This window comes from Zalophus californianus, chromosome 4, assembly GCF_009762305.2.
Source record: "Zalophus californianus isolate mZalCal1 chromosome 4, mZalCal1.pri.v2, whole genome shotgun sequence".
NCBI classification, from domain to species: Eukaryota; Metazoa; Chordata; class Mammalia; order Carnivora; family Otariidae; genus Zalophus; species Zalophus californianus.
This window is the reverse complement of record NC_045598.1, coordinates 6,470,774-6,495,597: the sequence shown is the minus strand read 5'-3', so window position 1 is coordinate 6,495,597 and position 24,824 is coordinate 6,470,774. Positions and strand designations below refer to the sequence as shown.

The 24,824-nt window shown below is 50.3% G+C and overlaps 1 protein-coding gene across 1 annotated transcript; it reads left to right on the top strand.

The window, feature by feature from the left end:
- Nucleotides 1-648: 648 nt before the first annotated feature.
- Nucleotides 649-24,755, top strand: SLC2A7 (solute carrier family 2 member 7). Its single transcript, XM_027602625.1, is given in 13 exon segments — nucleotides 649-690; nucleotides 2,702-2,815; nucleotides 4,970-5,048; nucleotides 5,051-5,135; nucleotides 7,414-7,547; nucleotides 7,910-7,914; nucleotides 8,367-8,505; nucleotides 9,532-9,601; nucleotides 10,033-10,168; nucleotides 10,387-10,506; nucleotides 12,401-12,598; nucleotides 23,704-23,851; nucleotides 24,580-24,755. Coding segments are annotated over 13 exon segments (1,446 nt in total).
- Nucleotides 24,756-24,824: the final 69 nt, after the last annotated feature.

Genomic DNA, 24,824 nt, shown 5'->3' with positions numbered 1-24,824 from the left:
TTACTTTAGAAAGGGTGGTCCCAGAGAAGATGTCCCCAGGAGGTGACATTTGTCCCACGATCTGGAGGAGGAATGTTTCAAGCAGAAGGAGCAGCAGGAAGGAGCTTGGTTTTGCCATCAGCTTGACGTTGTTGTGGTGGTCAACTCAGAGAAAGTCAGGGAAGGCTCACGGAGATGAACCAATGTGATTAAACCACGAGCACTGTGACTAGCCGGAGAGGCATATGCCGGGAGAATTCAGCTGATAAAGCTGCAAGACCTGGGAGACTCCCAGGCAACTGTGGTCGGCAGAATAATGCCCCTGCAACTGTGTCCCCGGCCGAATCCCCAGAAACTGTGACTATGGTACTTTACATGGCAAAGGGGGATTAAAACAGCAGATGGGATTAAGGCTGCTAACCAGCCGACCCTGAGATGGGAGATCTCCTCCGCCCTCCCAGCAGGCCCAGTGTGATCGCTGGGAAGAGGCAGAAGCAGAGAGACAGCAGCCTGAGACTCAGTCCGATCTGGCTGGTTTTGAAGATGGTGAAAGGGGCCATGAGCGGGGAATGCGGGTGGCTTCTAGAAGCTGAAAAGACAAGGAAATGGATTCCCCCCTGGAGCCTCCAGAAAGGAATGCAGCCCTGCTGACACCTTGATGTAAGCCCCATGGAGACCCGGCTCAGACTTCTGACCCCCCACAACGGTAAGGTAAGGTAATACATCCGTCTTATTTTAAGCCACGAAGTTTGTGATGAATTGTTCGAGTAGCCACAGGAAGCTGACATGGAATATAGAAATGGGAAGAGGCTGGGAGACTTTGAGAAGCATGACGGAAACAGCCCAGACTGCCTTGATCAGACTGTTAGCAGAAGCACAACTGTGAATATTTCATTGTTCCCTGGGGGGGGGGGGCCAGGTGGTGCAGCCAATGGGAAAAGGCAGGTAAGTGCCCCCAAGGGAGACACCAGCATGATGCAAGGTCATGACAACAGAGCCCCAGCACAGCAGCTCCCTTCAGCAAGGGAGGAGGTGGAGAGTGCCGGAGCCCTTCCCCTCCGTGGCCAGGGGATCTCCTCCACAGCCGTGGTCCAGGACAGTGTGGCTGCCATGGAAGGACCCCCGCCTCCTCCCCCATGCTCAGAAATACAGAAAGCTGGGGCATGCCTCAGGGCCGTGGCCACGTGGGCTGTAGGCAGAACAGGACCACATGCGGAGCCTGAAACATGGAAATCTGTTCCCCCACAGGGTGATAAGCCAGCACAGGCTACTAGGGCTCTGGAGGTCTTGGGAAGGAGGTGTCCGGGGCTCAGGGCCCATCCTTAGGCAGCCGAGCTAGCAGGGGCCCCAGATTGTGCCTTTCCTAACAGGTAATGACTCCAGGCTTCAGAAGCAACAGGGCGTGCAGCAGAGAACACACAGCCCTTTAGAGAATACCTAAACTATCGTGAGCAGACCATAAGGGCACGTAAGGACTCAGGCCCTCTCTTCCCTGGGGTGCGTCCTCAGTGCACCAGGACCCGTGCGCACCGCTGGGCTCTGCTTGGGTCACTTCATATAACGTTCACAACGTGTTCATAATTGTCCCTGGAAATGGCAGCCTGACCTTCCAGTCAGGTGATTTGTCATAATTTATTCAATCACGCTTCCTCTTTTCTTTTTTTTAAAGACTTTATTTTTAAGTCATCTCTATACCCAATGTGGGGCTCGGACTCACAATCCCAAGATGAAGAGTTGCACGTTCTACCGACTGAGACAGCCAGGTGCCCCACTGAACCAGCCAGGCACCCCCCCCTTTTTTTAGCTAATAGAGTAATTCTGAAATGAACCTTTGTTCACTATTTTGATGGCTTATTTAATATTACTAAGCATAATTAGATATAAATAGGTTGTATTTTTAAAAAAATATTTACTTTGCTCTTTCCTCCAAATGGACAATTAGTCCAGATCCATATGAGGAAGCACAGATGGGGAAATAACACAGGAGAAGCATAACACATCCAGGCAATCAGGCCCAACTTGGTTTCCAGGACTCCTCATTTCCAGGGACAATAGTACAGAGTGTTTTTCCCCCTCCTTGGTGCACCTGGGGAGCGTCTGGTTTGGGGCTTGGCAGAGGCAAAGACAAAACTCGTGCTGTGTGTGAGTCTTATCAGCCAACATGTCCAAGGAAAATGTGCTCCCTTAGCAGCGTCCAGAGACCGGAAGGGTAATAAAGCCACGCAGGCCCCCGGGGAGAAACGGCTGGTCCTACAAGCTCTCAGTGCCAGGCGGGACCCAGGTGTCACAGAACGCACCTGTTTCTCACCTGAACGGGGATGGAGAGAAAAGAGACAGGGACTTCTCCGTCCACTCCACCAAGGCGAGGGTAAGCGCTGAGACTACTGTCACTGTCCCGTGGGAAGAGGACACCTGTGGGGGAAGGGGAAGGCTCCAAAAATGCTTCTAGCAAGGAGAGGCCAGCACTGCTCCTGCCCTGCCTGGGGGGTGGCCAGTCCCGTGAGAGCAGTGGGGGGAAGCAGCTTCCCCTAACGTCCCAGCTCAGACACAGGACAGGGACTTGAGTCCAGAGCTAGTGAAGTATGGGACGCTGGGGCACATCAGAGATGCCACCTTCCCTACAGCCCCTGCCCCTACCCAGTTTTGTTCTCCCCCACACCCCCATTTCCAGGAGCCAAGAGCAAGCCCCCAGAGTCCCTGACCAAAGTCCTGTCTCCCACAGAGGCTCCAGCCCACCCTGGTGCTAGTGACTCTGAGCGCAGCCTTTGGCTTGGCCTTCCAGTATAGTTACAACATCGCCAAGGTCAACATGCCCAACACAGTGGGCACAGGGTGGGTGGGGGACTGCCACCATCTTTCTTCCTATTGTACTCCCCTGGATGCCCACCTCTAGAGACCAGGGGATGATTAGAGTAGTTTCTCCCCAGAGTATCATCCTTTCCAGGCATATTGGGACAGAGGGGTGGGGAAGAAGTAGACCTGGGTTCCCTGCCAGTGGCTTTGAGCGTTCGTCCCACTGCCCTTTGCAGATGGCAAAGAGAATGGGGTCAAGGACTGAACTATGGAGGTTCAGGTTCCTCCCTGAACCATGGAGCATCTAGGGATCGGGACTGGGGTGAGAGGAAGCAAAGGAAAAGGAGAAGGGGTCCTTGTTGGGTGGGGAAGATCCCGAGGGCAGAGTGTCCCCAAGGCCTCGTAAGACATGCAAGTCAGGAGGGAGGGACAGCCTCTGCTGATGAGTCAAGAAGAGGGCTGGGGCGCCTGGGTGGCTCAGTTGTTAGGCGTCTGCCTTCGGCTCAGGTCATGATCCCAGGTCCTGGGATCGAGCCCCGCATGGGGCTCCCTGCTCCGCGGGAAGCCTGCTTCTCCCTCTCCCACTCCCCCTGCTTGTGTTCCCTCTCTCGCTGTTGTCTCTCTCTGTCAAATAAATAAAATCTTACAAAAAAAAGATGAGGACCAAGAACTGACCATGGCTTTGACCTCATGGAGGGCATGGATGACCTTGACAAGAGCAGGTGCAGTGGGCAAAGGCTTGACTGGAGTGGGTTCAAGGGACAGTGGGTGGGATGGAGGACAGGCAGCTATTTGCAGGAGTTTTATTGCACAAGGGAACAAAAGATGAAGTTCAGTGAAGGGAGGTGAGGGAGTCATGTTAGGTTTTATAAGGCAGGAGTCTTGTTTGGGTACTGAGAGGGAGTAGGCAATAAAAAAAAAGGAAGGAGCAGTGATGCAGGACACAGAGGGGACAACTGCAGGGACAAAGTCCCAGAAAGAGCTAGCACAGGACCCACGGTCTATTACCGTTCATTTGGGTATATGAGTTCTGCCATACTTTTATGATGTCATTCGTTTATAGCTGTGTTTTTTCACAACTGTTTTATAGGAGGCACTGTACTAGTTGCTCATGGCGTGTGTTAATATACCTACAATGATCTTTTCTCGGTCATGAATGTACCATCATCATATCACACTGTATGCTCATGAATTCTCCATTAGACATATATTGTCTCTATAACCGACGAGGAAACTAAGACTTATAGAGGTAGGATCACTTGCCCAAAGTCACACAATTAGTAACGATATTTCTTTTTCTTTCTTTCTTCCTTCCTTCCTTTCTTTTCTTTCTTTTTTTTTGAAGCATGATTTCTTTTTTTTTTTTTAAGATTTTATTGAGAGAGAGGCACCTGGGTGGCTCAGTTGGTTAGGCAGTTGCCTTTGGCTCAGGTCATGATCCTGGAGTCCTGGGATCAAGTCCCACATTGGGATTCTGGCTCAGCGGGGAGCCTGCTTTTTGCTTCTCCCTCTGCCCCTCTCCCTTCTCATGCTCTCTCTCTCTCTCAAATAAATAAATAAAATCTTTAAAAAAAAGATTTTAGGGATGCCTGGGTGGCTCAGCCGGTTAAGCTTCTGCCTTCGGTTCAGGTCATGATCCCAGGGTCCCGGGATGGAGCCCCCTGTCGGGCCTGCCTGCTCAGTGGGGAGCCTGCTTCTCCCTCTCCCTCTGTCTGCTGCTCCCCCTGCTTATGCTCTCTCTGACAAATAAATAAAACCTTTAAAAATGTTTAAAAAATACTTTATTTAAAAAAAAGATTTTATTGAGAGAGAGCAAGAACGCATGAGTTGGGGGGGTAGAAGGAGAGAGAGAGGAAGAATTTCAAGCCGACTCCCCCAATGAGCGTGGAGCCCATTGTGGGGCTTGATCTCACAACCCTGAGATCATGGCCTGAGCCAAAACCAAGAGTCGGATGCTCAACAGACTGAGCCACCCAGATGTCCCTAACAGTAACTTTTTAGCAACTTTTTGTGCAGTCTGTTTCCTCATCTCACCCCACACTCCAGTACGCTTTTTTATTCTCAAGTAACAGCAGAGACTCAGTTGTGTCCTAGGGGTACTGGCAGAAACACCCTTCAGTACAATGACAAGGGGCAGCTGTGAACATTACATCATCACCTCTCATGAGATGCCCAGTGTTCTTGGCTGCAGATGGAGCAATGTTTTCCAGGTCTTAAAGTCATTATGAGGTTTCATTATAAAACCTACTTGGAGAGACACAGAACATTCATGGACAAGGATGGTCTTGCACTCTGTCCATGTTTCCTCTCGGTGGCTTGCTGGGGTCGCTGATAGTCGGCCTGCTGGTTGACAGGTGCAGCAGGTAAAGAGGAGATGTGTTGACCTCACTTAAACCATGCTGTTCTCTAGGCAACTGTGCATGCGGTGGGGAGTTGGTGTGATCTTGGAACTCAAGAGGCCTAAAGTCTAGTCTCCACTCGGCCACAGACTCCATGTCCTAGAAGCAAGCCCCTGAATTTCTTGGGATTTCTTCCCCATGTCCATTGTACCGAACAGCATTCCCTCCATCAGCTACCCCATGCAGGTGGCACAGCCTTGGAAAGCAGGGTGCTTGACGGCACTTAGTGTATGCCTTCCCAGCGCTTCCAGCAGGTGCTCAATAAGTGCTTATTGACTGGGTTTAATTCCCAACCAGGTGACCCGGGGCTCCAAGCTGCAACAGCCACAGACCCTCCCTGCGCGGCCTTGGCAGCATTGTTGTTCTGAGGTTTGAGGTTCAGACTGAGTCACTGCACATGCCCCTGTCTCGTGCTTCGTGTGAGAATGAAGACTAGTTCTTTGTACTTTGCTTGGTTAACACAGCAATCTTCATGCCTAAGCCCAGGTGCTGCAAGGACGTGACTCTGCAGATAAGGAAGGATGCCTAGGTCAAGGCTCCCAGAAGGAAGGGCGTGCGCCGAGATCTCAGGGCAGGCGCCGTGGTATTCCCTTTGGCCAGATTCCACCCTTTGTTTTTGTAATATTTTATTTTTAAGTGATCTCTACACCCAGTGTGGGGCTCAAACCCACAAAAATGCAAGATCAAGATCACAGGCTCCACCAACTGAGCCAGCCAGGCACACCTAGATCCCACTCTTTGAAGTTCACAATTACACTCGGACTTGATGTGCCAAGGGTGGAAATTAGTAGGAGGGAGTGGAAAGCCCTCTGAAGAAAACTAACGTTTTCACACATAAAAGAAAACATTGCCAATTGAAAGTTAACTCTTTATAAAGCAGGACTATAGTACCTCTTCCTCTAAGTACTTGAATAACAATCTGCCGTATGTTGTGTACTTGAAGAAAACACGAAGCATATTGTAAGGATTCCACAACCCAGGCTTCCTTGTAATTTGGACTGTGCTGTTCTCGGCTTCACCAAGAGTGACTGAGCTGTTCTAGAAGCCCAGGCTTGGCCGCCACTCCCTTGCCTGAACCCCGCAGTCCCCGAACTTGCGACCTCAGTGATGGTCTCATCATTGCCCTCATATTACAGACGAGGACCCTAAGGCCAGGAGGTGAGGTGGAGCCAGCCTTGTCCACGTGGGGTCTGGACAGCCCTGAGCTAAGCTAAGGCTTTCTGGTCCTCGGGAAGGGCTGGAGGTGGGGCAGGCATGTGTGGGCTGTTTGTTCTCTTTGGGCCCCAGGGCTGGCTGACCACCTGCTCTCAGGGTTTGTGTATCTGGTGGCGGTTCTCTCCGGGGGTGTGGCCACCCCAGCTGTTTGAGAAAACCAGTGTGCATACCCGGTGAGCTCTCAGCGTTGCCTAGCAGGTGGTTTTTGCAGCACTCCTACGGCTACCTGTCAGGAGGGGTTTCTGGGTTTCTGTTTGGAGACACCCACACCCACCCCCCCCCCCACACACAGCCGCTCCTGGCACCTGCTGCTGACTGACTCAGCACACCTGTGTCCATCAGGGTCCTGCGGTTCTCAAAGGTGGGCCGGGAGCGGGGAGACCACAAAGAGTGGTGCAGAGCCCACAGCCACCCCACAGCTCCCTCTCCCTTCCTGACCCCTTTGGCAAGACCTGCGCCAAAGTTGGGGGGGTGGGGTAGGCAAGGATGCTATTGTTGCAAGTCAGCGTGGGGCATGGAGTGGTCTGGAAGGGAGCGGTGGGTCCTGGGGGCAGGCAGGGTACATCCAGCACAGTTCCCTGTTTTCAGACACTCTCCTTCACAGACTCATGGCTTTCCAGCCTTGAAAGGGGTCTTACAGATCATCTAGTCCAACTCTGTATCACATCTGCTGTGGGAGTCCCCCCTTTGGCATTCCTGATGACCTTCCTCTAGCCTAGTCTCCCTTGAATCCCACCAAGGACGGGAAGCTCCCTATCTATCGAGGCAGCCATTTCTTTCTCCTTCCCTGCTGTTTCCAGTCAGCGCCCACTGTCACCATGCTCCCATACCCACCCCACCCCAGCTCACCCCAAAGCTCCCTTCGTGGGACTTCTGCCCACTGGTCCTTGCTTTCTCGTTCTTGCCGGCCGGCAGCCTCTGTCGGGCATGTTCCCAGCACCTCTGTAACAGCTGGCCTAGAGAACCTCGTGTCAAGGGAGCTTTGGGCACCTCTGTCCCCCGCCCACTGGCCCCGCTGTCTTCGCAGAAAGGGAGCCCCGCTGCTCAGCAATGCCTCCGCCATCATCCCCACCGTCCTTATGGGAGTCAGCAGAGTGGCCAAGGTTTTTGAGCTAATCAGCTTTTCTCAAGTGATGCTGGGAGTCTGTGCAGGCATCTGGAGTAACGGCTGCGGCCCCAAGGCCATGCTCAGGTTCAGCAATGGGAGGAAGGGTCTGAGTCCTACGTACTCTGCACCACTGGCCAAGGCTGGAAGCAGGGGAGACAAGGGTCTTCTGGGCTCTGCTGGCTCTTTTCCCTTTGAGGGGCATCCTCATGTCTCCACTCCCAGGTCCCTGCAAACCTCGAGCCCTCTCCCCTTCCCTGATGTAACCAAACCTCCTATCAGGGAAGGATCTTTAAAAATACATTTTTACCTGGAAGCATAAATAACCAATAAGGTTTTACAGGGTATCTTCCGAGGCAGATGTACAGTTCACACTGAGGAGGAAGGGCTTCAAGCAAAAGGAATACTGAATTTGAAGCCTCAGTCAGCAGGGGAGGGAGGTTTCTCAATTGGAGTGATTTTTTCCTATTCAGAAAAAAAATGACACAGGTCATCTGTGCTTTAGAAAAATCAGCAAATAAGTCAAAGCAAAGAGTTGTCTTCAAGTCCTGCCACTGGGACACAGACCTCGTGTGTGACACGTGGCCCCGGCTCTGCAGCTAGGAAAGAGGGGTTATCCTCATGACACCCAGCTCTGAGGATCCTGCAAGGGTTTCCTTATAAGTGCAGACCACACCATCCACATGGCCCAGTGCCATCTCCATGGAGGGGAGGTGGGGGCTGTGCGAGCTGCCTGGCAGTGGAGGCTGACGCTGCAGGGAAGCTCAGGGATTAGCAGATGGAACTGAATTGCATCCTGGGCTCTGGGTCACAGGAGGCTGGGACTGCTTTTCCCCTCTGATTTTTGTCTTGCTGGAACCAAGCATCTCCTACAGTGCCTTCCCTTGCACCTGGGAGAGGTGGCTCCCAAGACCCTTAGGGGCACTCTGGGAACCATGACGGATCTTCTTATCATCTTGGGACTCTCCCTAGCACAGATCTTCAGGCTGCAGGCCGTGTTGGGCAAGCCTACAGGTACCGCGGCACGTCGAGGTCGAAGGGGAAGTGGGTGGCCAAAGCGCTCGGCTCTGCCAGATTACTGGAGGACACAGATGAGGCCGAGAGGTGACCTCTGGTTGGGTGATGAGCAGCTTGGGGGACGTGGGTGAGGAGGGCAGCTTTGGTGAGTGATGGGGACAGACGGTGCCCGGGAATGGAAGGGGGAGACTTGGGCACACAGCTCAGGGGCTCTGCTGTAGAGAAGATTGGGGGTGCTGGAGGCAAGAGGGTTTTCCAAACAGGAAAGATGCAGGGTGCTTGGCTGCTAGCGGAACAACCCGGGCCGGGCAGGGGGTGCAGGAGCGAGCAGCGGTGGAGGGGCCCCTTGGACATTTTCTTCTGGTTGCTTCTATTTCCTCAGGAAATAGGAAACAAGGCCACTGTGGTGGGGTGGGGGGACAAAAAGCCGACAAGAACACAGTGTGGGGAGGCGCCTGGGGGGCTCAGTCAGTTAAGCATCTGCCTTTGGCTCAGGTCACGATCTCGGGGTCCCGGGATGGAGTCCCACGTAGGGCTCCCTGCTCAGTGGGGAGCCTGCTTCTCCCTCTGCCCCTCCCCCGCTCGTGTTTTTCTCTCTCTCTCTCTCTGTCTCTCTTGCTGCCAAATAAAGTCTAAAAAAAAAAAAGTGGGATTTGTTTTGTTTTGCTCATAAACATTTTGAAATTACCCAAATTCCACACAAATTCCTCTATGGGTGGATTCACCACCACAGGACTTTGAAGAGACTCAGAACCAGTAGGTGCTCAGTGAAAGGCCATTAACAGTAAGGATTCCAGAGCGGCCGAGTGTGGTTGAACTTCAGCGGGAATCTGGGAGGGGGCTGCCCCCGGCAAGAGCCCCTGGCCGGCTGTCCGCCCTCCCTGCCCTCACAGCGGTGGCCGCTCATCTTTGTTCCTGGAGACACAACGCCTGCTCGGCGAGGTTAACTGGCTCAGCCTGGTCTCCTCCCTGTCCTGGCTTCCAGGGGTTTCGCTGATTCCCTGCCAGTGCCCTGTACCCCAGACCTCCCAGAAGGGGCTCCCACAGCCACAGCGCTGGGCCCGTGCAGCTCCCCACCTCAGCCTCTCGTGAGGTAGAGTGTATGCCATTTCCAGTGATAACATTAGGAAGAAGACGCAGCTTCCCTTCTTTTAGGGCTCACACTTTTAAATCATACCCTTATGAAGAAAAACGCTGCTCTTCCTGCAAAATGAATTAATAACATATCTTTTAAATATTATAATGATTTTCTCCACTTTTAAATGTGGAGCCCCTTTGTGGCTGGGTCCCGGGCAGCCCCATCCTGGCAAGGACTCCGTCCCTGCTGCCCTTGGCTCTCATGGCGGGGGGCAGAACATGGGGGGCCAGTGACTTTGAGAGAGGGAGTCAGGACATGGGGAGGTCCACGGGAGGGTGCCCAGTGCCTCCAGGGGTCGTTCAGAAGGGTGATGAAGAAACAGCTCGGCACGGTAGGGAAGATTCCGGCGGCTCTGTTGGCCCCCTGCCGCCTCCCCATGCCTGCAGACGGCCCTCGGCGGCGCCCAAGCGGAGGACTGACCGCTTCCAGGATGGGAGAGGCGCTCCGAGAGGCAGGCTCCGGTGGGACGGGATGGAGGGGCTTTGGTGCTGGCGCATCCGCGGCAGCTCAGGGGCGCGCGTGGTCGGTGGAGAACACGGTCAAGGTCAGAGTCAGCCCCATGGTTGGTTGGTGTTGAGGGCTGGGAGCTGGGAGCTGGACCCGCGTGGGTGTGATTGTGACTGGGGGGCACCATCACAGTGTTGGGGACTCGGGGTCAAGGGAGCATACCACACCAGGAAAACAGTGGGCTGTGGCCAGAGGTGGGCCAAGCTCCTGGGGAGCGCCCCCGCCTCCCTAAGGCCGGTGAGCTGCAGTCAGCGGTCAGTGACGTGGAGGACCATGCCGAGAAGGCCCAGGGCGGCCTGACTGCGCTCAACCTCTTTCTGTTTTGGCCTCTGCAACTCTCTGGGATCAAGGCAGTACTTGGGCTGTGAGGGGCAGCCGGTGTACCCAGCGGGGGCGGGGGGGGGGCGAGCCGCAGGGGTGAGGCCTGCAGGGGCTGCGGGCCTGTCGTCTGTGCAAGGCTCTCCCTCAGAACTTCCAGTCCCGCTGAAAGCCATTTGATTTCATCACGCCTGCCAAAGTCTTCCTGCGCCCCCCTGAGCAATAGGGTTCTGCGCTCTGGTGCTGAGTGGCTGGAAATTCTGTCCCGTGGGTACTGTTCCAACACCAATGGGAGGAAGCCCGGAGGTTCTGTCTCCCAGATCTACCGCTCCCCATGGGCCTGCCTTGCTTTTCTCTTGCTGCAGAAACTTGGACTCACTCAATGTGGCCGATGGTGGCCGATGACGGCGGCCTCACCGCAAACATGGTTCTTTTGCTGTAATGCTACCTGTGGTGTGGCAGGAAGGAAATCTGAAAAAAGGGGAGAAGAGTGTCGCTTCCAGAAACAACACAGGCTGTTTGGGTAACCCAGTTGGTGTTCCAGGAACGTGTCAGGAATAGGTGGCGTCAGGCCTTCAGGGACTTGTGGACGTTTCGAAACCATGTGATGTTAGGAGTGGCGGACAGCCCCGGCAGGAGCCACCAAAGCCACAACACCAGGTGTGGCCTTCAGAAGTGCGGTGTGTGCCACGTTCTGGGGGCTGGGCTAGGAGAGGCTGAGCCTGGGGTCAGTGGGGCCCAAACTGAGCAGCAAAGTCTGCCGAGAGGGCCCGAGATGGTAGAGGAGCAAAATGACGGAGGAATCGTGGAGAAGTCTCATTCAGCTCCCATTTCTTCCTCTTTTTTAAATTTAAATTTTATTTTTTAGTTAACGTATAATACATTATTTGTTTCAGAGGTACAGGCACGTGATTCATCAGTCTTGTATAACACCCAGTGCTCATTCCATCACGTGCCCTCCTTCATGAGTATCACCCAGTTACCCCATCCCTCCCATCCCCTTCCCCTCCAGCAACCCTCGGTTTATTTCCTATGATTTTTTTAAAGATTTTTTATTTATTTATTTGAGAGAGAGAATGAGATAGAGAGAGAGCATGAGAGGGGAGAGGGTCAGAGGGAGAAGCAGACTCTCCGCCGAGCACGGAGCCCGATGCGGGACTCGATCCCGGGACTCCGGGACCATGACCTGAGCCGAAGGCAGTCGCTTAACCAACTGAGCCACCCAGACGCCCTATTTCCTATGATTAAGTCTCTTACGGTTTGTCTCCCTCTCTGGTTTCGTCTTGTTTCATTTTTCCCTCCCTTCTCCTATGATCCTCTGCCTTGTTTCTTAAATTGCACATATCATTGAAATCATATGATAATTGTCTTTCTCTGAGTGACTTATTTTGCTTAGCATAATACCCTCTAGTTCCATCCATGTGTTCACAAATGGCAAGATTTCATTTTTTGGTGGCTGAGTAATATTCCATTGAATATATATACCACATCCTCTTTATCCATTCGTCTGTCGATGGACATCTGAGCTCTTTCCATAATCTGGCTATTGTGGACATTGCTGCTATGAACACTGGGGTGCAGGTGCCCCTTCGGATCCCTACATTTGTGTCTTCGGGGTAAATACCCAGTAGTGCAGTTGCTGGGTCGTAGGGGAGCTCTATTTTCAACTTTTTGAGTCAGCTCCCATTTCACAGAGGCAGATCCTGGGGCTCAGAGGGGCCTCCGCTGGCCCCCCGGGGGCTGGGCAGAGCCAGGCTCCACCCCAGGCCTCCAGACTGAAGGTCACAGCCCTTCTTACCTCTCCCCCGGCCCCCACCGCCTCCTTCCTGTCCAAGAGGTTCCCTAGGCTTTCAGGACTGTTGTCAAGTCGGGGAGCCAGGGGCCTGGGACTTTGGGCCTCTCCTCACGACCCCTGCGCCCTTATTTTAGATGAGCCACGACGCAGACATGATCTACGTGTCCGCGGGCGTGGAGGCCACTCACCCCCAGTATGTAACAGTGGGCATTGCCATGGTCAACACGGTGATGACTGTCATCTCGGGGAGTGACCCAGAAGCACCCCTCCCCTCACGGGTCTCCGAGCAGGGGCCCAGCAGGCACACAGGAACCCCGGGGGTTCGCGGAGAGGTGTGGTGGCACTGGTCCTGGGGTCACTTGAAGGATGTGGACTCTGGGACGACTCCTGTGACCTTGCCCAGGCCACTTCTCCTTCAAATTCAAGTTTCTTCCTTCGTAGAGCGGTCACGGCGGCTGCGCTACCCAGTGTATGGATGTGGGAGTTATTTATTGTTGCAGTACAACTTGTCTCAGAGTTCTGTATGTAACCTGTGAACCGCTCACGCCTGGCTGAAGATGCTGTGTTAAGAAAGTAAATCAACAGAGGAACGCTCATTCACAAGGTCAGGTGGCCGCGACCCCAGTGTTCCTTTCTCTAGAACCTCTGCAGGTGTTTTACTCTTGTTTCGGTTGCTGTTTCTTGAGTTGGCTGTGAGGTTAAAGGTATTTTAGGAAGTTATTTATTACTTTCTCATATTTCCTCCAGAGCCGGTTTAAGCCCCAGTCAACTTCCAGGGGATTTAAGGAGGCGGCGGGAGGGTGATGGGAGAGGGACGACGGGAGGGACCAGGCCCGGCCCCCCCACCCTTCCTGGAGTCCTTCCGTCCACTCCCCTCCTGCTGACTCCCTCGTGTCCCCCTCCTCTGGGCGGGGCCCACCCTCCCCATGGAGCCCTCCCCTCTAGGAGATAACCAGAACCCTCCATCTGCCCACCATACTGCCCTGGACCCTCACCTCCCTGGAGGAACAGCCCCAGGTGCTGGGCCTTGACCACGAAATTGGTCGTCTTTCTCTAACTTTTTTTTTCTTTTTTTATTGTTATGTTAATCACCATACATTACATCATTAATTTTTGATGTAGCGTTCCAAGATTCATTGTTTGTGCATAACACCCAGTGCTCCACGCAGAATGTGCCCTCTTTAATACCCATCACCAGGCTAACCCAAACCCCCACCCCCTCGCCTCTAGAACCCTCAGTTTGTTTTTCAGAGTCCATCGTCTCTCATGGTTCGTCTCCCCCTCCGACTTACCCCCCTTCATTCTTCCCCTCCTGCTATCTTCTTTTTTTTTTCTTCACATATGTTGCATTATTTGTTTCAGGAGTACAGATCTGTGATTCAACAGTCTTGCACAATTCACAGCACTCGCCGTAGCACATACCCTCCCCAATGTCTATCACCCAGCCACCCCATCCCTCCCACCCCCCACCACTCCAGCAACACTCAGTTTGTTTCCTGAGGTTAAGAATTCCTCCTATCAGTGAGGTCATATGATACATGTCTTTCTCTGATTGACTTATTTCACTCAGCATAACACCCTCCAGTTCCATCCATGTCGTTGCAAATGGCAAGATCTCCTTCCTTTTGATGGCTGCATAATATTCCATTGTATGTATATATATATATATATATACCACATCTTCTTTATCCATTCATCTGTCGGTGGACATCTTGGCTCTTTCCACAGTTTGGCTATTGTGGACGTTGCTATAAACATCGGGGTGCACGTACCCCTTCGGATACCTACATTTGTATCTTTGGGGTAAATACCCAGTAGTGCAATTGCTGGATCGTATGGTAGCTCTATTTTCAACTGTTTGAGGAGCCTCCATACTGTTTTCCAGAGGGGTTGCACCAGCTTGCATTCCCACCAACAGTGTAGGAGGGTTCCCCTTTCTCCGCATCCCCGCCAACATCTGTCGTTTCCTGACTTGGTAATTCTAGCCATTCTGACGGGTGTGAGGTGGTATCTCATTGAGGTTTTGATTTGGATTTCCCTGATGCCGAGCGATGTTGAGCACTTTTTCATGTGTCTGTTGGCCATTTGGATGTTTTCTTTGGAAAAATGTCTGTTCGTGTCTTCTGCCCATTTCTTGATTGGATTATTTGTTCTTTGGGTGTTGAATTTGATAAGTTCTTTATAGATTTTGGATACTAGCCCTTTATCTGATATGTCATTTGCAAATATCTTCTCCCATTCTGTCGGTTGTCTTTTGGTTTTGTGGACTGTTTCTTTTGCTGTGCAAAAGCTTTTTATCTTGATGAAATCCCAATAGTTCATTTTTGCCCTTGCTTCCCTTGCCTTTGGCGATGTTTCTAGGAAGAAGTTGCTGCGGCTGAGGTCGAAGAGGTTGCTACCTGTGTTCTCCTTTAAGATTTTGATAGACTCCTGTCTCACGTTTAGGTCTTTCAACCATTTGGAGTCTATTTTTGTGTGTGGTGTAAGGAAATGGTCCAGTTTCATTCTTCTGCATGTGGCTGTCCAATTTTCCCAACACCCTTTGTTGAAGGGACTGTCTTTATTCCACTGGACGTTCTTTCCTGCTTTGTCAAAGATTAGTTGACCATAGAGTTGAGGGTCCATTTCTGGGCTCTCTATTCTGTTCCATTGATCTATGTGTCTGTTTTTGTGCCAGTACCACACTGTCTTGATGACGACAGCTTTGTAATAGAGCCGGAAGTCTGGAATTGTGATGCCGCCAGCTTTGCTTTTCTTTTTCAATATTCCTCTGGCTATTCGGGGTCTCTTCGGGTTCCATACAAATTTTAGGATTATTTGTTCCATTTCTTTGAAAAAAGTGGATGGTATTTTGATGGGGATTGCATTGAATGTGTAGATTGCTCTAGGTAGCATTGACATCTTCACAATGTTTGTTCTTCCAATCCATGAGCATGGAACGTTTTTCCATTTCTTTGTGTCTTCTTCAATTTCTTTCATGAGTATTTTTATAGTTTTCTGAGTACAGATCCTTTCCGTTTTGGTTAAATTTATTCCTAGGTATCTTATGGTTTTGGGTGCAATTGTGAATGGGATCGACTCCTTGATTTGTCTCTCTTCTGTCTTGTTGTTGGTGTATAGGAATGCCACTGATTTCTGTGCATTGATTTTATAGCCTGCTACTTGACTGAATTCCTGTATGAGTTCTAGCAGTTTTGGGGTGGAGTATTTTGGGTTTTCCACATACAGTATCATATCATCTGCAAAGAGTGAGAGTTTGACTTCCTCTTTGCCGATTTGGATGCCTTTGATTTCTTTTTGTTGTCTGATTGCTGTGGCTAGGACTTCTAATACTATGTTGAATAGCAGTGGTGAGAGTGGACATCCCTGCCGCGTTCCTGACCTTAGGGGAAAAGCTCTCAGCTTTTCCCCATTGAGAATGATATTCGCTGTAGGTTTTTCATAGATGGCTTTTATGATATTGAGGTATGTACCCTCTATCCCTATACTCTGAAGAGTTTTGATCAAGAAAGGATGCTGTACTTTGTCAAATGCTTTTTCTGCATCTATTGAGAGGATCATATGACTCTTGTTCTTTCTTTTGTTAATGTATTGTATCACGTTGATTGATTTGCGGATGTTGAACCATCCTTGCAGCCCAGGGATAAATCCCACTTGGTCATGGTGAATAATCCTTTTAATGTACTGTTGGATCCTATTGGCTAGTATTTTGGTGAGAATTTTTGCATCCATGTTCATCAAGGATATTGGTCTGTAATTCTCCTTTTTGATGGGGTCTTTGTCTGGTTTTGGGATCAAGGTAATGCTGGCCTCATAAAATGAGTTTGGAAGTTTTCCTTCCATTTCTGTTTTTTGGAACAGTTTCAGGAGAATAGGTATTAATTCTTCTTTAAATGTCTGATAGAATTCCCCTGGGAAGCCATCTGGCCCTGGGCTTTTGTTTGTTGGGAGATTTTTGATGACTGCTTCAATTTCCTTAGTGGTTATAGGTCTGTTCAGCTTTTCTATTTCTTCCTGGTTCAGTTTTGGTAGTTGATACATCTCTAGGAATGCACCCATTTCTTCCAGGTTATCTAATTTGCTGGCATAGAGTTGCTCATGATATGTTCTTATAATTGTTTGTATTTCTTTGGTGTTGGTTGTGATCTCTCCTCTTTCATTCATGATTTTGTTGATTTGGGTCATTTCTCTTTTCTTTTTGATCAGTCTGGCCAGGGGTTTATCAATCTTGTTAATTCTTTCAAAGAACCAGCTCCTAGTTTCGTGGATGTGTTCTACTGTTCTTTTGGTTTCTATTTCATTGATTTCTGCTCTGATCTTTATGATTTCTCTTCTCCGGCTGGGTTTAGGCTTTATTTGCTGTTCTTTCTCCAGCTCCTTTAGGTGTAGGGTTAGGTTGTGTATTTGAGACCTTTCTTGTTTCTTGAGAAAGGCTTGTATTGCTATATACTTTCCTCTCAGGACTGCCTTTGCTGTATCCCAAAGATTTTGAACAGTTGTGTTTTCATTTTCATTGGTTTCCATGAATTGTTTTAATTCTTCTTTAATTTCCCGGTTGACCCATTCATTCTTTAGTAGGATGCTCTTTAGCCTCCATGTATTTGAGTTCTTTCCGACTTTCCTCTTGTGATTGAGTTCTAGTTTCAAAGCACTGTGGTCTGAAAATATGCAGGGAATAATCCCAATCTTTTGGTATCAGTTGAGACCTGCTCTGTGACCTAGGATGTGATCAATTCTGGAGAATGTTCCATGGGCAGTAGAGAAGAATGTGTATTCCGTTGCTTTGGGATGGAATGTTCTGAATATGTCTGTGAAGTCCATTTGGTCCAGTGTGTCATTTAAAGTCTTTATTTCCTTGTTGATCTTTTGCTTAGATGATCTGTCCATTTCAGTCAGGGGGGTGTTAAAGTCCCCCGCTATTATTGTATTGTTGTCAATGTGTTTCTTTGCCTTTGTTATTAATTGCCTTATATAATTGGCTGCTCCCATGTTCGGGGCATAGATATTTACAATTGTTAGATCTTCTTGTTGGATAGACCCTTTAAGTAGGATATAGTGTCCTTCCTCATCTCTTATTACAGTCTTTGTTTTAAAATCTAGTTTGTCTGATATAAGGATTGCCACCCCAGCTTTCTTTTGGTGTCCATTAGCATGGTAAATGGTTTTCCACCCCCTCACTTTCAATCTGGGGGTGTCTTTGGGTCTAAAATGAGTCTCTTGCAGACAGCATATTGATGGGTCTTGTTTTTTAATCCAGTCTGATAGCCTGTGTCTTTTGATTGGGGCATTTAGCCCATTCACATTCAGGGTAACTATTGAAAGATAGGAATTTAGTGCCATTGTATTGCTTGTAAGGTGACTGTGACTCTATATTGTCTGTGTTCCTTTCTGATCTATGCTGCTTTTAGGCTCTCTCTTTGCTTAGAGGACCCCTTTCAATATTTCTTTCAGGGCTGGTTTTGTGTTTGCAAATTCCTTTAGTTTTTGTTTGTCCTGGAAGCTGTTTACCTCTCCTTCTATCTTCACTGACAGCCTTGCTGGATATAGTATTCTTGGCTGCATATTTTTCTCGCTTAGTGCTCTAAAGATATCATGCCAGTCCTTTCTGGCCTGCCAGGTCTCTGTGGATAGGTCTGTTGCCAGTCTAATGTTTCTACCATTGTAGGTTACATATCTCTTCTCCCGAGCTGCTTTCAGGATTTTCTCTTTGTCTCTGAGACTCGTAAGTTTTACTATTAGATGTCGGGGTGTTGACCTGTTTTTATTGATTTTGAGAGGGGTTCTCTGTGCCTCCTGGATTTTGATGCCTGTTTCCTTCCCCACATTAGGGAAGTTCTCTGCTATTATTTGCTCCAATATACCTTCTTCCCCTCTCTCTCTTTCTTCTTCTTCTGGGATCCCAATTATTCTAATGTTGTTTCGTCTTATCGAATCACTTATCTCTCGAATTCTGCCCTCGTGATCCTGTAGTTGTTTCTCTCTCTTTTTCTCAGCCTCTTTATTTTCCATCATTTGGTCTTCTATATCGCTGATTCTCTCTTCTGCCTCATTTATCCTAGCAGTTAGTGCCCCCATTTTTGATTGCACCTCATTAATAGCCTTTTTGATTTTGACTTGGTTAGATTTTAGTTCTTCTATTTCTCCAGAAAGGGTTTCTCTAATAACTTCCACGCTTTTTTCAAGCCCAGCTAGTATCTTTAAAGTCATGATTCTGAACTCTAGGTCCGACATCGTACTAATGTCAGTATTGAGTAGGTCCCTGGCAGACGGTACTACCTCTTGTTCTTTTTGCTGAGGTGATTTTTTTCGTCTTGTCATTTTGTCCAGAGGAGAACAGATAAATGAGAGAACAAAATGCTAACAGGTTAACAACATCCCCAGCAAATATACTCTATACAAATCAGAAAAGACCTGAAACCAGGGGAAAAGAAAGGGAAAGAAAGAAAAAAGAAAGAGAAAAAAAGAAAAAGAAAAAGATAAAAACAAACAAAAACATAAGAAAACAAAACAAAAAAACCAGTATATGATCAAATATGATCAGGCTAGTGCATAGATCAGTGCCACACACTAGATTTTGGGTGTATTTTGGTCTGTTAGAAGAAAGTGCCTCCTAAAATTTTAAAGGAAGAAAGACTTATATATGTACAAAATAAGGGTTGATACAATGAAGGGATGGAAGATGACTGTAAAGATGAAACTTATAAAAGCTTTTATAAACGGAATTGATAAGAAGTTGTTTGAAGAAGAAAGAAGAAGATTAAAAAAAACGAAAAAAAATGGGAGAGACTGTGATCAGGCAGGAGACTAGAACAAAGCCATACACTAGTGATTTAGGGTATATTTTGATCTGTTTGAAGAAACTGTATATCAAAATTTTAAAGAGAGAAGAACATATATATATATGCCAAAAATAAGGGTAACTACTATGAAGGGATAAAAATATGACTCTAAAAATGAAAAGTAAAAAATGTTTTTTTTAAAAAAGGGATTGATAAGATGTTGGTTGAAAAAGGGAAAAAGAAAAATTCAAAAAAAAAAAAAGCCCAAAAAACAGTTAAAAAATTTAACTTTGAAAAATAACAAATCATGGTAAAAAAACCATGAATTCTATGTGCAGTATTTCCCTAGCGCTGGAGTTCTCCCGTTCTCCTTGATCGGTAAACTTGGTCTTGGCTTGCTGGCTGTTCGTGCTGATCTTCTGGGGGAGGGGCCTGTTGCCGTGGTTCCCAAATGTCTTTGCCGGAGACAGATCTGCCCCGCCTTGTCGTCCGGGCTAAGCAAGCGGCTCGGGTTTGCTCTCAGGAGCTTTTGTTCCCTGCAAGCTCTCGGTACAGCTTTGGAGGACCAGGGCGAAAATGGTGGCCTCCCAATCTCCGCCCGGAGGAGCTGAGAACTCGGGGCCCCGCTCCTCAGTGCGCCCCCAGAGAAAAGCAGTCACTCCCGTGTCCCCGGTCTCCGGCCGCACTCCGCGCTCACCCGGCCTGTGACCGAGCGTTGCTATCTCTGGCACCCGACCCCGTGTGGAGTCTCCAAACCCAGCAGATCCCTGCGGTGCGCTCCCGCGCCGCTCCTCCCCGGGGGAGGAAGGGGAGTCTCCCCGGCTCTGCCGCTTGTTGGGTCCCTGCTGGAGGAGAAGTGGCCCAAGTGTACCGCGGATCACAGTTTATGGCCACCCCGAGCTGAGAGCCCGCGCCTCAGCTCCGTCTCTGCAGCCGGCTTCCCTGCTCCGATCCCTGGGAGCTCTGGCGCACTCAGGCACCCTCGGTCTTTCCGTGACCCCGAGGGTCCTGAGACCACACTGTCCCGGGAGGTTTCCACCCCCCGCTTAGCCACTGGAGCGACGTCCCTCAGCGGAGCCGACTTCTAAAAGTTCCGATTTTGTGCTCCGCGGCTCTATCACTTGCCAGAAGCGGCTGGCGGAGGCCCCTCCCCTGCCGTCTATGCTCCTGAATATCGCCTTGGATTCACTTTTCCTGTACGTCCTACCTTCCAGTAAGTGGTCGCTTCTCTGTTCAGAGAGTTGTTGCTACTCTCCTCTTTGATCTCCTGTTGAGTTCGTAGGTGTTCAGAATGGTTTGATCCCTATTCAGCTGAATTCCTGAGACCAGACGAAATCTAGGTCTCCTCCTCCTCCGCCATCTTGTTCCGCCCCCCCCCCTTTCTCTAACTTTTTGTACAAACCAGGGTTGCCATTTTGCTGCTGTCGGGCCCTCGTTGAAGGGCAGCAATAATCCCAGTCTGAGGGCTGTTGGGAGGATTGCAAGTGACCCCACGGGGCCTGGCACCGGGTCGGCCCTCAGTGGGGCACTGTTGTTGATGCTGATGGCAGGCCTGGAGTAGAACCGGAAGTGTTATGGGAAATGGAAAGATGTAGGGGAAGTTAGCTGGAAAGAGCAGAGCTCAAGCTTGGAATATTCAAGAAGGAACGTGCCTGTCCAGGAAGTGGAAAGGAGGTATGTGTGGGTTGAGTGGGGCCTGCACGATGGGAGGCCAGACTCTGACAGCCAGACTATGAATGGAAGCATCAGGAAATGCGGGGGAGCTATTTTTTTAATACAGGTTTTATGACCATTTGGGTAAGGGGAGTCCAGCCAATCAGACGACCGTCACAGCTCCCAAGGGAGGGGACGTGTTCTGGTTTCCATATTTGATGCTTTGACCTCTTGGGGCCTTACTGACCCTGGAGGGGTAGCCCCCACCTCCCGCAATTAGCCAATTTCTAGAAAGAGCATTTCTAGAAACGCTCAGCCTACCTTCCCCTAGAAACTGCAGTAAAAGCTCCTGCGCACGTTTCTGCCCCTCCCTCTGCCTCCTGACCAACTTGGTGCCTCCCTATGTGTTCCTACATGAGGCTTTGGGGGTCGGGGAGTGGAGATCTGGGGTCTGTGGATCACAGGAACAAGGGAGGGGAGTGGTGACGAGTCTGACCGCACGAACATCACACTGCTGTCAAAATAAGCAGCCATGATCCACTAAGGGCCGTAGGGCTTAGAGAGATCACGTAACGGGGGGCTGGTGGAGGGAGTGGAGCCGGAAGCCACTCAGAGGCCCAAGAATTCCAGGTGCCGGCGCCATGGAGGCTCCTGACCATCCACCCTTCCCCTGCAGGCTGGCATCCTGCAGCCGGGGAGGCGGCCCCTCCTGCTGGTTGGCTCAGTGGGGAGCATGCAGCAGGGTGGGGGGGGCCCTGTAGCACCTCTAGACCAGGTGGCCCCCACATCCCTCATATGCGAGTCATCTGTGATGCCCCATCCTGAAGTGAAGTTGCGGGGGAGCTTCACTCACCTACACACATACAGGCAAACAAGTGGGTAAATGTGATGCTTCATAACGTGAAGGCAAAACAGGAAACGTTTCCAGTAAAATAAGTATTTCTTTTTTTTTTTAAGATTTTATTTATTTGTGAGAGAGAGAAAGCACATGAGCAGGGGCAGAGGCAAAGGGAGAAGCAGGCTCCCCGCAGAGCAAGGAGCCCGATGCGGGGCTCGATCCCAGGACCCCAGGATCATGAACCGAGCTGAAGGCAGATGCTTAACTGACTGAGCCACCCAGGCGCCCCTAAAATAGGTATTTCAATAGGTAAATGTTCAGGCACCAACTGTGCTAGAAAGTGGCAGCCAGGATGAACGGGGGTAGGCTCAGGAGAAGACAGGTCTGAAGTCGTTCCATGGAAGAAATACAAGAGGACAGAGCGGCGGCCAGCATGAATGGCAGAACGAGCTCATGTTGGGATCTGAGATGAGAGTGGAACATGATGCTCAGGCACATGAGAAGGTTCAGACAGAGCACGAGAGGAAGGACGTGATGTTCTAGCAAATGCGCTTGGTCTGATTCAGAGACCTGCAGGTAAAACACCCGCCCAGGTTATAAAGTGAGGCCAAGCTCTCCTCTCAAAATCCTACCATATGTCAAGCTTTGTACCCATCTGCGATATTAAAACCATCTTGGGGACCAGATGGGAACGAAGTGGGAAACGAAACTAGTATGAGAAGCTGGAAAGTCATTGGGATTATAGTTGGCCCTCGAACAACGTGGGGTTAGAAGGACCTCGACCCCCGATGCAGTCAAAAATTCAAATATAGGGGCACCTGGGTGGCTCAGTCGTTAAGCGTCTGCCTTCGGCTCAGGTCATGATCTCAGGGTCCTGGGATCGAGCCCCGCATCGGGCTCCCTGCTCAGCAGGAAGCCTGCTTCTCCCTCTCCCACTCCGCCTGCTTGTGTTCCCTCTCTCGCTGTGTCTCTCTCTGTCAAATAAACAAATAAAATCTTAAATAAATAAATAATAAATAAATAAAATCTTTAAAAAAATTCAAGTGTAACTTTTGACTCTCTCAAAACTCAACAGCCTGCCATTGACCAGAAGCCTTATCAATAACAAGAACAGTCGATTAATACCTATTTTGTATGTGGTATGTATTATATGCTGTATTCTTATGCTAAAGTCAGCAAAAGGAAAGAAAATGTCATTTAGAAAATCATAAGGAAGAGAATATATTTACACCACTGGACCGTATTTGTCGAAAAAATTTCGTGTGTGTGTGTGTGTGGACCCGCTCAGTTCAAACCCGTGCTGCTCAAGGTCCAGCTGCGGTGTCCGAGTAAGATTAAAACATAATGGGCCCCCCAAACAAGAAATACAGGTGCCCCGCTTTTCGAAAGTTTCCGTTATGCCACTTCCCTTTAACCAAAGACCCGCATTAGTACCTGTTTTCGCTAACAGGTAAAGAAAGAAATCCAAAGAGGATTCTCACTTTTATGAAAAAGCGTTTGATTTGCAGCAGGCCCTTCTAGAGGCAGCACCCCCCACTCCCCAGCGGCCAGCGGCCCTGCCGAGCTCCTCCCCCGCGAAATAGTCTAGCAGCTCAGGGTCTCGCTGCTGGAGCTTCGAACCGTGTCCGTGAACATCTGTGCTTTAGCTCTATTGATTTTGTGCATCCATAAGCAAGATGTGTCCTAAGGTATCAGAAAAGCCAAAGAGAGGTTATTTTGGGGGGTCTGGGAACCCTCGACATTCTTCCCATTGAAATGAATAGTAATAGCTCCCCTGCTTCACACCATTTCAGCTTATGAAAGTTTTCATAGGAACGCTGTATTTTCGGGAACCGGGGGCGGGGGCGGTGGAGGGACCGGCGGGGTGCACAGTGACTGATGGAGCTGGTGAGGAACATGCCGGCTACATGCCTAGTTTGATTCAAGTTTCCTTTTTAAAGACCTGACTTCCTTATTTTAAAATGAATCTAATCTAGAACATTTGGGGACTTGGGGCGAGTGAAAAGCAGCAGATAAAACTGCGCGTGACCCACAGAGAGAATTGCTGGGTCTGTTTTGGAACACTTGGTGGCGTCCCCAGCAGCCCTTTCTCCCTCACCGCCTGCACCCTGCCGGCTCTGTGGCTCTGTGTCCGGGGCGGCCCCTCTTCTCCTGCCCTCGCTCACAGTTGTCCGTGGAAACGTGGCTCGAAAGCCTCTGCCGGCTCTTTGTCCCCGGGTCACCCCGCATGCCTCCCCCATTCCGGGAGGCTGTCCTCACAGCCAGCCTAGCCCTGGCTGTGGGGAGCGGAGATGGTGGTCTGCCAGCTCGCTTCGGTAAGCTCGCTGGTGGCTTCCAGAAGGATTCTGTCCGGTAGCATAGAGCCCGGGACCCACCTCCAGCCCCTGCTGATGGTCTGACTTGGGGCACTGCTTGATCCCCGAGAGGCCCAGCATCCTTGTGACGGGTGCTCTGATCCCGCATCTGTGGCGTGGAAAGGGTAATACCTTCACTCAGAGGCGTGTCGTGAAGTGAGCGGGCTGATACTTGTGGAGGGCAGAGAGTAAACACACGGTGGGCGCTCCTGTTCCGTTGTTCTCAATTAGGTAAGGCGTGTGGAAGCCCTCTCTCTTGCCACAGAAGCCCTGAGGCCCAAGCAGGTGCTCAGAAATTCGGTGTGGCTCCTTTCAGTGCCGGGGAGGTGGGACCGGCAGGTGCACTCATCTGCACGTGGGGCTCTTGGCCGCAAGCTCTCAACGGTCCCAGGCCAGCCCCCTCAGCCTCCCCACAGAGTACGGTCCTTGCGCCACCTCACCTTGGCATCACCTGTGTGTTCCCCTACATCACGGGACATTCCCTTGGGCGCAGGGAGCACCTGCACACCCCACTAGTCTTCCAGGGCCTGGCACATAGCAGGTGCTCAGGAAATACTTGTTGAATGAACGGATGTCCTCAATTTGTGATGTCTGTGACATTCTCTCTGCTTTTTCCTTTGTTCCCATACAAACCCCACCCTCACTTGAAGGCTTAGCTCAGTTTACCTTTCTCTTGACGGCCGTTCCAGTTCACACTCATTCATTCAACACACATTTACCAAGTGCCAACCTGGGCCACAGCCAGGCCGGGTTCCCAGAGATGCTCAACCAGGAGATGAGCCTCTGCAAAGAAGGAGCTCATGCCAACCAGAACCCCCTGGGGACACCTCAGTTCACCACCAAACCTTTGACTCATCTGCTTTAGCCTCCAGGCTCACCGGCCACCCGAGGCTCAGTTGTCTTTGGTCCCCTGACCCCCGGCTACAGTCCTTTG